This window comes from Gobius niger (assembly GCF_951799975.1).
Source record: "Gobius niger genome assembly, chromosome: 2".
NCBI lineage: Eukaryota > Metazoa > Chordata > Actinopteri > Gobiiformes > Gobiidae > Gobius > Gobius niger.
The window spans coordinates 23015298-23027731 of NC_136853.1; the positions used below are offsets into that span (position 1 = coordinate 23015298).

At 41.1% G+C, this 12434-nt stretch overlaps 1 protein-coding gene across 1 annotated transcript; it reads left to right on the top strand.

The window, feature by feature from the left end:
* Positions 1-1560: 1560 nt before the first annotated feature.
* Positions 1561-5919, top strand: LOC306959922 (uncharacterized protein; the record flags this gene model as incomplete). Its single annotated transcript, XM_079552177.1, has 7 exons — positions 1561-1660; positions 1747-1933; positions 2279-2400; positions 2545-2773; positions 2965-3117; positions 3262-3438; positions 5900-5919. Exons 1-7 carry the CDS (start codon positions 1616-1618, stop codon positions 5917-5919), a joined length of 933 nt encoding a protein of 310 aa, XP_079408303.1. The 5' UTR covers positions 1561-1615.
* Positions 5920-12434: the final 6515 nt, after the last annotated feature.

Here is a 12434-nt window from a genome sequence, read left to right on the forward strand (position 1 = left end):
AGCGCACGGACAAAGACCAGACGGGGATATACAAACTTTTTTAGCTTTTTTGGAACTATATGACATGTGGGAGAGGCTGCGTATGTGCTCCGTTTGCGTGACAGAGCGCACGGACAAAGACCAGACGGGGATATACAAACTTTTTTAGCTTTTTTGGAACTATGACATGTGGGAGAGGCTGCGTATGTGCTCCGTTTGCGTGACAGAGCGCACGGACAAAGACCAGACGGGGATATACAAACTTTTTTAGCTTTTTTGGAACTATGACATGTGGGAGAGGCTGCGTATGTGCTCCGTTTGCGTGACAGAGTGCACGGACAAAGACCAGACGGGGATATACAAACTTTTTTAGCTTTTTTGGAACTATATGACATGTGGGAGAGGCTGCGTATGTGCTCTGTTTGCGTGACAGAGCGCACGGACAAAGACCAGACGGGTATATATTAACTTGTCTAAGGCTAGGTAAGAACATATCTCAGTATGTAAAAACGGTGGCCTATTCCTTTAAAAAGTGCACACTTACTTGTTTCATAAATGGCTTCACACAAACCATGAGGGAATAACCAAAAAAAATGTCAATATTCTTTGATATATAGTCTACAAATCATAAAACATTCTGCAAGGCTATGTGAACTTTCAAGCACAACTGTATGTGTGGGGAAAGGATTGTGTTGGGATTAGTGTAAGTGTGGATTCACATCAATGCCATGATGTGCATAAAGCTAGACTTTTTTGTGAAGACTTGCAAACAAGTTTACTTTGTACTCTCGTTTGGATTTGTGTGGTAAGCTTGTATGGCTGTTGGTATATCATGCCCTTATTGTTTTACAAACTTTGTCTGTAACCTTGTAGATGTAACTGTATGTAGTGGCCTAAGAATATAATGACTTATGCTATTAAAAAAAAACTATATAGTAAAGATCAAGTCTATGTGGGACTAGTGTCAATGCATATTCTTATTTGGCTAAAACAGGAACCACACCACACTGGAGCAACTGCGATGGATAGAAGTGCAACATCAGTGTTTGATGTCAGCATGACCTCAGAGCCGGCTCCTGATCCTGTGCCAGATTCGAGCCCCTCCACCTCCACCACAGGAAGTTCCTCAAGCCTCTCTGGCCAACCCAGCGGATTCAAGGAGAGGAAGTGGATTGTGAATGAGTCTAAACTCTTGGAGCTATTTATGATCTGCCCAAAGTGTGGTTCTGCAATGTGTGACCTCAATCATACAATAACACAATTCGGCAGCAGAATACAAATAAATTGGCAATGCAACAATGGCCATATGGGAGAATGGGAGTCATGTCCCAATGTACGTGGATTGGCAGAAAATAACCTCCTTGCAACAGCTGCCACTGTCTTTACCGGTTCAACATATACCGACGTTGCAGACTGGGCAGGACTTTTTAACTTGCAGATGCCCCAGAAAACAACATTTCATGACATACAGTCAAGTTACCTTTTCCCAGTGATTGAAGAAGCATACATACAGCAGGAGGACATTATCAAAGCAAAATTAATTTCCCAATCAGAGGATGGTGAGGGAGTGCAGCTACGTGGTGATGGCAGAAGTGACAGCCCCGGGCACTCCAGCAAATATAACACATATTCTTTCATGGATGACTCCACTAAACAGATTGTGGGGTTTGAGCTGATGCAGGTAAGATTTCAAGTTGTTTTCAAAAATCAAAGCTCAATTCAGTACTATATTGTAGATGTCATCATCCATACATTTGTGCTCTGTAGGTCTCTCAGACCTCAAGTTCTGTCGCAATGGAACCATTGGGCTTCAAGAAATGCCTGGAAAAGATCCTGAATGAGGGCATAGACGTTAAAGTGATCACCACAGACCGGGATCCCTCCATAGGAAAAATTATGAGAGAAGAATATCCTCATATCATTCATCAGCTTGATCCTTGGCATGTAGCCAAAGGTTAGTTGACTTTTAGTATCTCCTTTATTGTCTTGTTATTCTCTGTATCACCTGTGTTTCACACAGGAGTGTAGTGGGCTGTAGAATGTGTGCGATGCACTCCCACTGTTCTGAATGAAAGTTCATACACATGTCTTTATAGCTAATTAATCCTAAATTGGTACTGATAAAGAACAAAAAGTAATGCAAGACAGACGTAAACGAAAATGAAACATCACTATGTGTCATATATGGTCGAAATGAATGGTGGGCCACTAAGCTATGCAATGAAAGAAGAAACGCTGGTATTATGTACCACAGGAAATAAGTGACCACATGTTTTTATAATTGTCTTTGCTTTTTCAGGATTAAAAAAAAAAATGGTTGCGGCATCCAACAGGAGGGAGTGCAAAGATCTTGCTCCTTGGGTCAGGAGTGTCAGCAACCACATGTTGTGGAGCTGTTGCACCTCCAAAGGAGATGCAAAGGTACCCAAGCATAAAGACACCGCTCAAGTGAAATTCTAGATATAAGCAGATGTAATGCATAGCAACACTAAGCTCTTCAACATGAAAGAAAACGGTATTGTATTACAGATATATAAAAGTGTGCCTCTGTTCTCATGTTCTCAGGAGCTGCTCAGGCGATGGATGTCTCTCCAACACCATATCACTGGGGTCCATCGCTGGGAAGAGAATGGCACGGAATACGGATGTTCCCACCAAGACTTGTCTGCACAGGAACAAAGAACTCAGAGGTGGCTAAATGTGAGTTCCCCTTCCTTCAAAGTCCTGAAGTCAATGATGATGGACACACGTTTGCTGAAAGACCTACAACAGATGACACTGTTCAAACATACAGGTATGTGTAAACTGTTGTATAACATGATAGTGATATGGCTAAAGTCATGCGTGTGTCTGTAAGAATAGGTGATGTTTCACCGGTACTAAATTAGAATTCAAATCATGGCACAGTAGTTGCAAATAACACTAAACTTTTTCTGCTCCTTTTTCCATTATAAAGCCTTCGTTTTGGTTTGTTTTATTTTTCAGGACAACTTGAGGTGTTTCACAATGCTCTCTTGAAGTACTGTCCAAAGAGACTTCATTTTCAGTACCCAGAAATGAAGGCACGCAACATGCTTGCTATCATGGACCACAACGAGAATCACTCCACAGATCGGGAACAAGCATCAACAGCAGCAGGTTGTACTAAATGAGTCCAAAGTACATGTTACTTCCATACTTGAACATAATCTTCACATATGGCACTGACATGACTAACTAATGTAGAAATGATAACCTTTCTATATTTTGAGCATGTTTGATTAAAATGTTTTTTTATTCCAGGCCACCCAAGAACAAATGCTGTCTTCAAAAAGCAATCACAGCAATGGGTTTCTGTACCAATTAATACGGAAAGAACACACATGTTCAGAGATGACCTCATGGAACGAGTGCTCAAAAGAAGACTTGACCCTTCAGTCAAATTCAAAGCCAGTAGTGGCGGCTGGTCCATTATGGGCGGTGGGGCGCCGCCCATCCTATCAATTTTGCAAATAAAATAAAAAGTTTAGCAAAATCATAACTTTCTTATGTACAGGTGTTTTTTTTTTTACACTGGGAGAGGGGTAGCGGAGGTGAAGGAGCGTGTCATTTTGTCTGCCTGGTTCATCTTGTGCTGTAACACAGTCTCATAAATGTGTAGTTTTGTGCTCGGGGCGGTGAGGAACAGCGCCCCAAGCATCTAACCAATGGCGCCCTACCATGATATAAAAACGTCACTGTATATCATTAATTCAACCAATCAGAGACGCGCAATAATAAATCTCCGATGGGCGCGTGGCCTCAGCGCCATTGGAGAATTAACAGGTGAAAGACGAGGAAGCGTCTCCTGTAAACAAACGCGAGTAGGTCGTTGTTGGAGCAGCTCTGAGCTCACGGACGATCGGAGGAAAAACTTCTCATTTGAAAGACCGGAGAAGCTTCGTGTTGTTTCCTGAGAGGAGGTAAAAGGATTTAGTCAAACTAATGGACTTGGGACAACTTTCTTCACTCAGAAGTCACGTCTTAACGGACTTTCCTGGAGGTAGCATGACGATGCTAACTAGCTCATCTGCTTTAGCTGCTGCTTGTTTATTTCACACTTTGGGACAACCCTCGCTGACTTGGACAGACAGTTCTGTCCCAGGACGTGGACATTTGATGGAGAGAAGATTCAGGACCGTGAGGAGGAGCTACGACAGGAGAGGGGAACGTCATTCATTCACTGAGGGAAACAGAGGTGGAGCTCCAGGTGCTACAGGAGGAGGAGGACTCTCGTCTATACGTGAGCTGCACATTATTTCTGAGCGGATCATTTGTCTGACGGTTTATACTGGTTTAAACCTGTGGCTCTGAGGCTCATAATGAAATCGCAGCAGGTCTGGGACTAAAACTGTACCTGAAATCAAAGAGGAAACACCTGCCTTTGTTTGGTTCTGTTGGTACAAAACACAAATCAGTGGTGCACAACACAAATATGTATAGTTACGGAAACTCATTGCTGCCAATGTGAGTGAAACTTTTTTGACTGCGCTTTCTCGTTCGAACGTAATACCATCTCGTTCTAACGAGTTGCCAATGTCGTGTGAACGACTTTTTAAGCCCAACGCAGACGATTGACGGTGCGGCAAAGAGCCGCCTCCTGTGATCCAGACGCGGTGCCGCGGGGTTAACACATAGGACTACGTTTTTGACCTGCTGCAGAGGCACAGACGGGTCTCCGCTGTGACAAACAGGGAGACCGCCGTACACTTTGTTTAAGGTGATGATTGAAGCAGCGGAGACAGAACCATCATCAGGGCTCAGGTGGAGCATGTTAAACTCGCCAGCCCCCTATTGACCTGCAAAAGAGAGCCACGTTTTCTCTCTCTCTCTCTCTCGCAACACGGACATACGTGTCTTATTTTATTAATGATGAATGTATGAATTACGCGTTTAAAGCACCACATGGTTTGAGGAAAAGCCTCTGAACTGAAGTGCCCTGACGCGCCGCCTGTGCCGAAATGGACGCGCGTCAGATGATGTGCCGCTGCGCTCTGGTGTGCGCTGGGCTTTTGGCAACTCGTTAGAACGACATTGGCAACTCGTTAGAACGAGATGGTATTACGTTCGAACGACATTGGCAACTCGTTAGAACGAGATGGTATTACGTTAGAACGACATTGGCAACTCGTTAGAACGAGATGGTATTACGTTAGAACGACATTGGCAACTCGTTAGAACGAGATGGTATTACGTTCGAACGACATTGGCAACTCGTTAGAACGAGATGGTATTACGTTAGAACGAGATGGTATTACGTTAGAACGAGATGGTATTACGTTAGAACGACATTGGCAACTCGTTAGAACGAGATGGTATTACGTTCGAACGACATTGGCAACTCGTTAGAACGAGATGGTATTACGTTAGAACGAGATGGTATTACGTTCGAACGAGAAAGCGCAGTCAAAAAAGTTTCACTCACATTGGCAGCAATGAGTTTCCGTATATAGTGACTATCGTTACACTTTAGTCAGAAATTATTTATTTTTTTGTTGAATAAAACTAAACAAGTTTTAAATATATTCTACTACATAAAATAATAATATTAAATGCCCAATAACTTTCTTAAGTTAAAAACAATGTTTATAAGTATCTTCTAAAATATATTTGAAGGTAGGTAGAGGCAACAGCCCCCCCTGGTTTTCACATCACCAGCCGCCACTGAAAGCCACATCATCCCATATCCAAGTACTTCACCTGTCCAGCAAGCCCAGCAAAGAGGAGGCCATACAGTAACACGCCTCAAGATTGAAAGGTCCCTCAGTGAAAGAGTAACTGGTTTGCCGCCGACAACCTACCTCATAGAAAACCCCTGGACCGGAGTTGAACTAGTTCTTACGTCTGAGAATGTGCGTGTTTGCTTCTCTGCTCTACCCTTGGTTTCTCTTCCCGTTTCCAGACTTTCGGCTGCACAGCTGAGGTTGGGTGTAATTGTAATTTTTTCATTTGTAAATAGATGTTTAGTTTTTGCAATTTTATTGGACTTGTACTTTGTTTTCTGTGTTGTACTTTATTTATTAAGCTTTATCTATCCAAATATATACAACATTTTAGAAATGTAGCTATCCCACTTCTGTGAATGTAACGCCATAAGCATACTGAGGGGATGACTTACTTATAAGGAGTTGCAGGGATCTAGACTGCGACCAAAATGCTCGCATATGCGACTATTTTTAGAGAATGTGCGAGTAAAAAAAATAAGTGGTGGCACCTGTGCGAGCAAAAAAAGGAAAGAAAGTCTAATAGGCTTTATGAGGAGTGCTGCAAATAACGTTATAAAGCATCTACAGAGCACTCCTCTGAGAACACGCACACACTGCACAAACACGCACGCACACACGCACACACCCAAGCTTCCACTATTATTGAAGAAGTCAGCTGGTAGTTTAGGCTAAACGTTTTGTCCAGGCCAGTGCCCCGCTCTCCCTGTTTGTCCGAGGGACAGGTGAAACACAGACAGCGACAGAAGCCACGTGTCCCGACATGAATTAAACTTCTATTACTTTCTGCCAATGCGCACTTTCCGACAGTTTATTCCCCAAAGAAGTATCTATTTTCACTTTTATGTTCGCCTTTTGGGGCGGTAGCGCCGCAGCCGAGCGGCGAGCTCACGAGCGCAGGTCAGAGAGAAGCACGCGCACGAGAGGAGCGAGAGTGACTGAAGAGGAGGAGACAGGAGCAGAAAGAGCTTAGCGGTTTATGTTCCTACCTGAGCTCGCTCTGATCTCCTCGCGGTCAGAAAAAGCTTGTTTCAGAGCGCAAATGTAAAGCTAACTGAGAGCTAACGTAAAGCTAACAGAGAGCTAACATAAAGCTAACAGCTGCTGTTATGACCCGCCCTCCCTCAGCCCACAGCTCCTGTATTTTATTTAGGCTTTAGGCTAAAACAGGTACTTTTTGTCTGTGATTAATACGGTCTTAATTGGCAGTAATACATTATTTTATAAGTGAATATCCTGCAAGTAACAGTGATATTGCAGATTTGGAAAGAAAGAGGCAAACAATTGTCAAGGAAGATGAATAATAATGGATTGAAAACACAAAATTAAAGCAGAACAATGCAAAAAAATATATAATACAATTATAATAAAATCACTAATATTAATATGAAAAACTAAATTTTATAAAGTTTTAACATTGTTTTAATCATTATTAAGATAAATTATTAGTGATTTTGAACATGTTTATAACTGTCCTTGTTTTAATTTATTAAAATGGTGAATTTTGATATTGTGTCTCGAGTCTGTGCGACCAAATGAAAAAGTTGGTAGCACCAGCGCTACTAAAATAAAAGTTAGTCTTGAGCCCTGAGTTGTGATAGTGGGATATCAATAATTAAAAAAACAAAAAACAAGTAGTACAGGATTCTGACATCAGCAGCAGCAGTGCAATTGTCCCACAGTACTGTCACGGGCCAGCACATTCAGCTAAGTTGCTAGGCCTACATGTCCATCGCCTCTTCCACTTCTTTGTAGCCAATATAGACACTGGCCGGATACCTCCGTTTAATCGCCCAGACCACACAGGATGGCAAAAGTTTGCGGTGTCCTCTCCCCAAAGTTTCACCCTGTAGGGCCCATTCTTGGATGATCCGGTAGGACACCAACCTCTTCTGGTTGAGAAAACAGGGATATGCTAAATATATTATGCACTAATAAATGGCAACATGATAAACGGCAGATTTCCATGGTTTCAGTTAGTACTTACTCTAGGGACAGCTGGCCATCGGGTCCAAGTCGTTTTTTCCAATTTACTTTGTCCAGGCGAAAGAAAAAATCAACTACTGCTGGATGAATCATTGCTTAGTTATTAGATAGACTAACCATATAAATCTCTGTGTCCAATCCATAGAGTATTTTTTGGAATAAAAATGACCTTGCATCATATGAATGACCACATTTTGAGGGACTATGTTCTAGCAGATCACTCCGCCGCTGCGTAGCTTATACAACCACAAAGCTGATGCTGCCCAAATATAACTTATTTTAAATGCAAAATGGTCAAAATTATTCTATCGACAGACCTTTATATGGTTAGTCTGGTGTTATAAGTGATTTACCTCAGGTGCTCTGTGGAGCGGGTCACACTGTTTTTAATGCAGGCTAGTTAGACATAGACATGCACTAGCCTTGCACTATCCTAGCGCCACTTAACTCTTCAATATATACATTCAATAAAAGAACTGCATGAATTACAAAAAAAAATATCTCCTGAAATCAACTCCACTCTGGATAACTAGGAAATGATGCCCTATGTCAAAAATCCTACAATATCCCTTTAACTTAGCCTGGCCTTAGCCATCCGTAAACTCCGGTCAATTATCATTTCCCTATACGAAACGACGGAAGTACGAGGGTTTGGTAAAACCAGGCTAATATTAACTCGTCTAAGGCTAGGTAAGAACATATCTCAGTATGTAAAAACTGTGGCCTATTCCTTTAAAGGTCTGAGGAAACTGAACAAATTGAAAAGAATTATTCACTATCTTTAAATTACTGGGATCAATGCTACTAAACACAACAACAGAACAGTTTCTGAGCATTATGATGTTATGATGTTTCTGTTTATGGCCTCTGAGAAAAGTCTGGCATCCTTCAGAGCTGCATTATAGGTATGAAGACTCTCTTTATACAGTGGGAAGAAAAAGTAAGTACACTGTGAATTTCTCGCATTTCTGACTAAATTGGTCATAAATGTACCTGAATGAGTGAGCAAGCCAAAGGCAAATTTCTGCCATCATTGTGCATGGTAGACAATAAAGTGTTCCTATGCATTTTTCCCCCCTACATTGATAACCTTTTGATAACCCCTTTTTAGGAAAAGAGGCCTAGAATTAACAAAAATTGGTTAATATTTTATTTTTATTTTATTAGGCTTTGTTTGAATACAGATGTTTCATGAGCTCATATTACATGCCTGCAACATTTTGGCCGAAGCTAATTCTTTAAATGTCAGTAATAGATTCATACTTTACTTTTCATTGGAATTATTGAGAATGAGCCTTGTAAGAAAGCTACAATTCATTTGAATGGGATTATACACTGCGTTCCAAATGACATTTTTCTAAGATTTTCTAAATTGTCAACTCAAATGAGAGTCAGCATAATTTTCAAGTCTTTAACTGGTAGAGGATCATTTAAATGTGGTGGAAAAAATCTCCCAGTGATAACAGTAAGCGGTTTTTCAAAAATAAATATAGTAAAAACCTCAAAATCCACTGTTCCAAATTATTATGCAACTCATCGTTTCAATACATTTTAAAGCTTGTAATTAACTGAAAATGGTCATTTGTTGTATTTGCAGCATTAGGAGGTCATATTTACTGATATCAAAAGCTATTTCAATCAAAAAAAAAATTAATAGGTCAAGTTATATTTTACCATAGGAGCCCTTGTGTGATAGCAGCTTCAAAATTCTTAAATCCATTAAACTTCTGAGTTTTTGGACAGTTTCTGCTTGGATTTCTTTGCAGGATGTCAGAATAGCCTCCCAGAGCTGCCGTTTGGATGAAAACTGCCTCCCACCCTCATAGAAGTTTTTTTTGTTGAGGCTCCAAAGGTTCTCAACAGGGTTGAGGTCAGGGGAGGAGGGGGTCCACATCATGAGTTTCTCTCCTTTTATGCCCATAGCAGCCAGTGATGCAGAGGTATTCTTTACAGCAGGACATGGTGCGTTGTCATGCATGAAGAGGATTTTGTTCGGGAAAGCACGGCTCTTCTTTGTGTACAATAGAAGACAGTGGTCAGTCAGAAACTCAGTCAGAAAGGTCATTTTCACACCTTCAGGGAGCCTAAAAGGGCCTAAAGGGGCCGACCAGCTCTCTCACCATGATTTTGGTCCAAAACATGACTCAGCCACCTCTTTACTGACGTCACAGCCTTGTTGGGACATTGTGGCCATTCACCAACTATCCACTACTCCATTGATTTGACCATCCAGGGCTACACGGCCTTATCAGTGAACAAGACTGTTTGAAAATGAGTCTTCATGTATTTCTGAGCCCGTTGCAGCCGTTTCTGTTCATGAACATTCAATTAACAGTTTAGGGGAGGCCCGGATGGAAGGTTTATGCACAACTGCAGCCTCTGGAGCGTCCTACACCTTGATGTTCGGGAGACTCCAGAGGCACCAGCAGCTTCAAATACCTGAATGCTGCTTTGTAGCATCTGTGCTAATAATCTGATGTATTTGTCTGGCAGAAACCGTCCATATTGTGCCTTTATCTGCACAAACCGGAGTGTGCTCTGAATCATCCACAAATCTCTTATCTGTATGATGATTACGCTTAATCTTTCATGAAATATCGAAGGTTTTCATACCCAGACCAAGGCATTCAACTATTTCACGCTTTTCATCAGCAGAAAGACCCTTTTTCTTTCCCATATTGCTTGAAAATGATGATCTGCTTAATAAAGTGGAACACCCTTTTTCAATAGTTTTTCCCTTATCTGGGCTTAACCTGAAAACTAATCATCCCAGGTCTCTGAGATTAATGTCAGTGATTCATAGAGCCCCAAGACACGATACCATCCATGAGTTTCATTATTATTGTTTTTTTTTAACCTTTTTGACACAAAAATCCAATTTGCATAAGAATTTGGAACGCAGTGTAAATTCCATGTCAATTCTCGGTCATCCAAGTAATTCATTGAAAGTTCTTACTATAATTATTTCCCTCTAAGGTTAGAATTTTGTATTCTGTCCACACATCACCTTTATTCTATATTTTTACTTTAAAATAAATCTATATTGCGTAACATACTTGCAGTACACCTAACTCTGTCTACTTTATATTAATAATAGAAAGGGCTGCATGCGTGAATTCATTTTTGATGATAAATATTTTAACATCATCTTATATAACCCTATTCAGCATCATACTGTACATCCTGTAAGCAAGATTAGTATTCTGGAAAGAAGACTCACTGTCGTGCTGTTTTAACTTCTATGTTGGCAGCTACACAGCAATGAATGTAAGTCACATGATGGATATCTCAATGGAACAATTAACAGTCAAAAAATAAATAAAAAATACAAACGCTTCATGTCCATTGTCAATTACTGATCTTGAGACTCAATATATTAGGAATGTTTTGACAATTTGCGCCCTCCCATGTGTTAAGCGGTTAACTTCTCCTCTTAAGCTAAATCTGAATGAACCGACAGTCCTGCTCTCTGTGTCCAGGGAATCCACTATAGTGACGTGCAATCGTGCATGTGAGTGTTTGAATCCAGTTAAGAAGCAGTAAAAGAAAGGTTTGGTAAAAAGAGATGTTGAATGAGCCTCATATGCAACAACATGAGCCACAAATAATAAACCCGATCAACAATACATGAAACCGTTCACTAGATGGTGCCATTATCATTGCTCACAATCAAATCGCAGCTCGATTGGACATTTATAAACCAAAGTTTTTTAGTATAAAGCTTGTTATTCTACTACTCTGCTTTAGGCACAACTGAGCACCAGTGTATTACAATACAAACCAATGAGCCAGAAAAAACGTCAAAGAAGTCACAGCATACAGTGGAACGCAGAGGAAAAGCGAGGGAAGGCAAATGGAGAGAAGTGTAAACACAAAACACTAAATGGGCATGATGTTTCATTATTTTCACCATCTTGCAGGATATAATTGCTTTTGTTTGATACAGAATCCTCAGTCACTTACTAAATAAATAAATATATTTCCCCCCGCTGTCGGTCATTAAACTCTCCCTGGGATGTGGAGTTAGGGACAGGATAATTAAGAATAAGCTGTTAGAAGGCAGCTGCTTACAACTCACTCCCACTGAGCTGTTTAATAAATAAGGGATAATGACAGGAAAATATGCATTTCCAGAATTAAATATCAACCTAGTTCAGAGAGACAAACATGAATTTAAAAGTTAAATAGATAGACAAAGAGCACTGTGAAGCCATTCTCTAACTTATGGTTCAACGACGTCAGATGTCAGGATAAAAAGTGATTGCTTCCTTGTCTTTTCGTGATAACATAATAGAAGTGTGTTGTTGTTTGATAGCACCCTAATAGATCTTGACAAGTCGAAATGAAACCCGACCCTCCCTGATTTATCCAAGGCGTTGACAGTACGCGGGATGTTGTGACCTCTCAAGAAGACATCCCCCTGAACACCAGACCTTTTTCACACTCAACGACTGGATGCTGTGCTGCTTGTAAGCCTTTAAGTGGTTTAGTGCGTCTGTGCAGCGCACTCACTGGGGAGGGGTGGTGCTGGTGGTGAGTAATGGCACAATGCCCAAACGAGTAAGCCTGACACTATAAAGGTGATTGCTTCCTCTCCTCAGCTCCTCCTTCCTTTCCTTCTCAGCCTCCTTGCTCTGGCTCCGCCCCCTCTCCTCCTCGGTCCCTGTCATCAATCTCCATCTGCAGTACAGTACATGTGCTGGCTGCCGCACACTCAAGTCTGCAAAA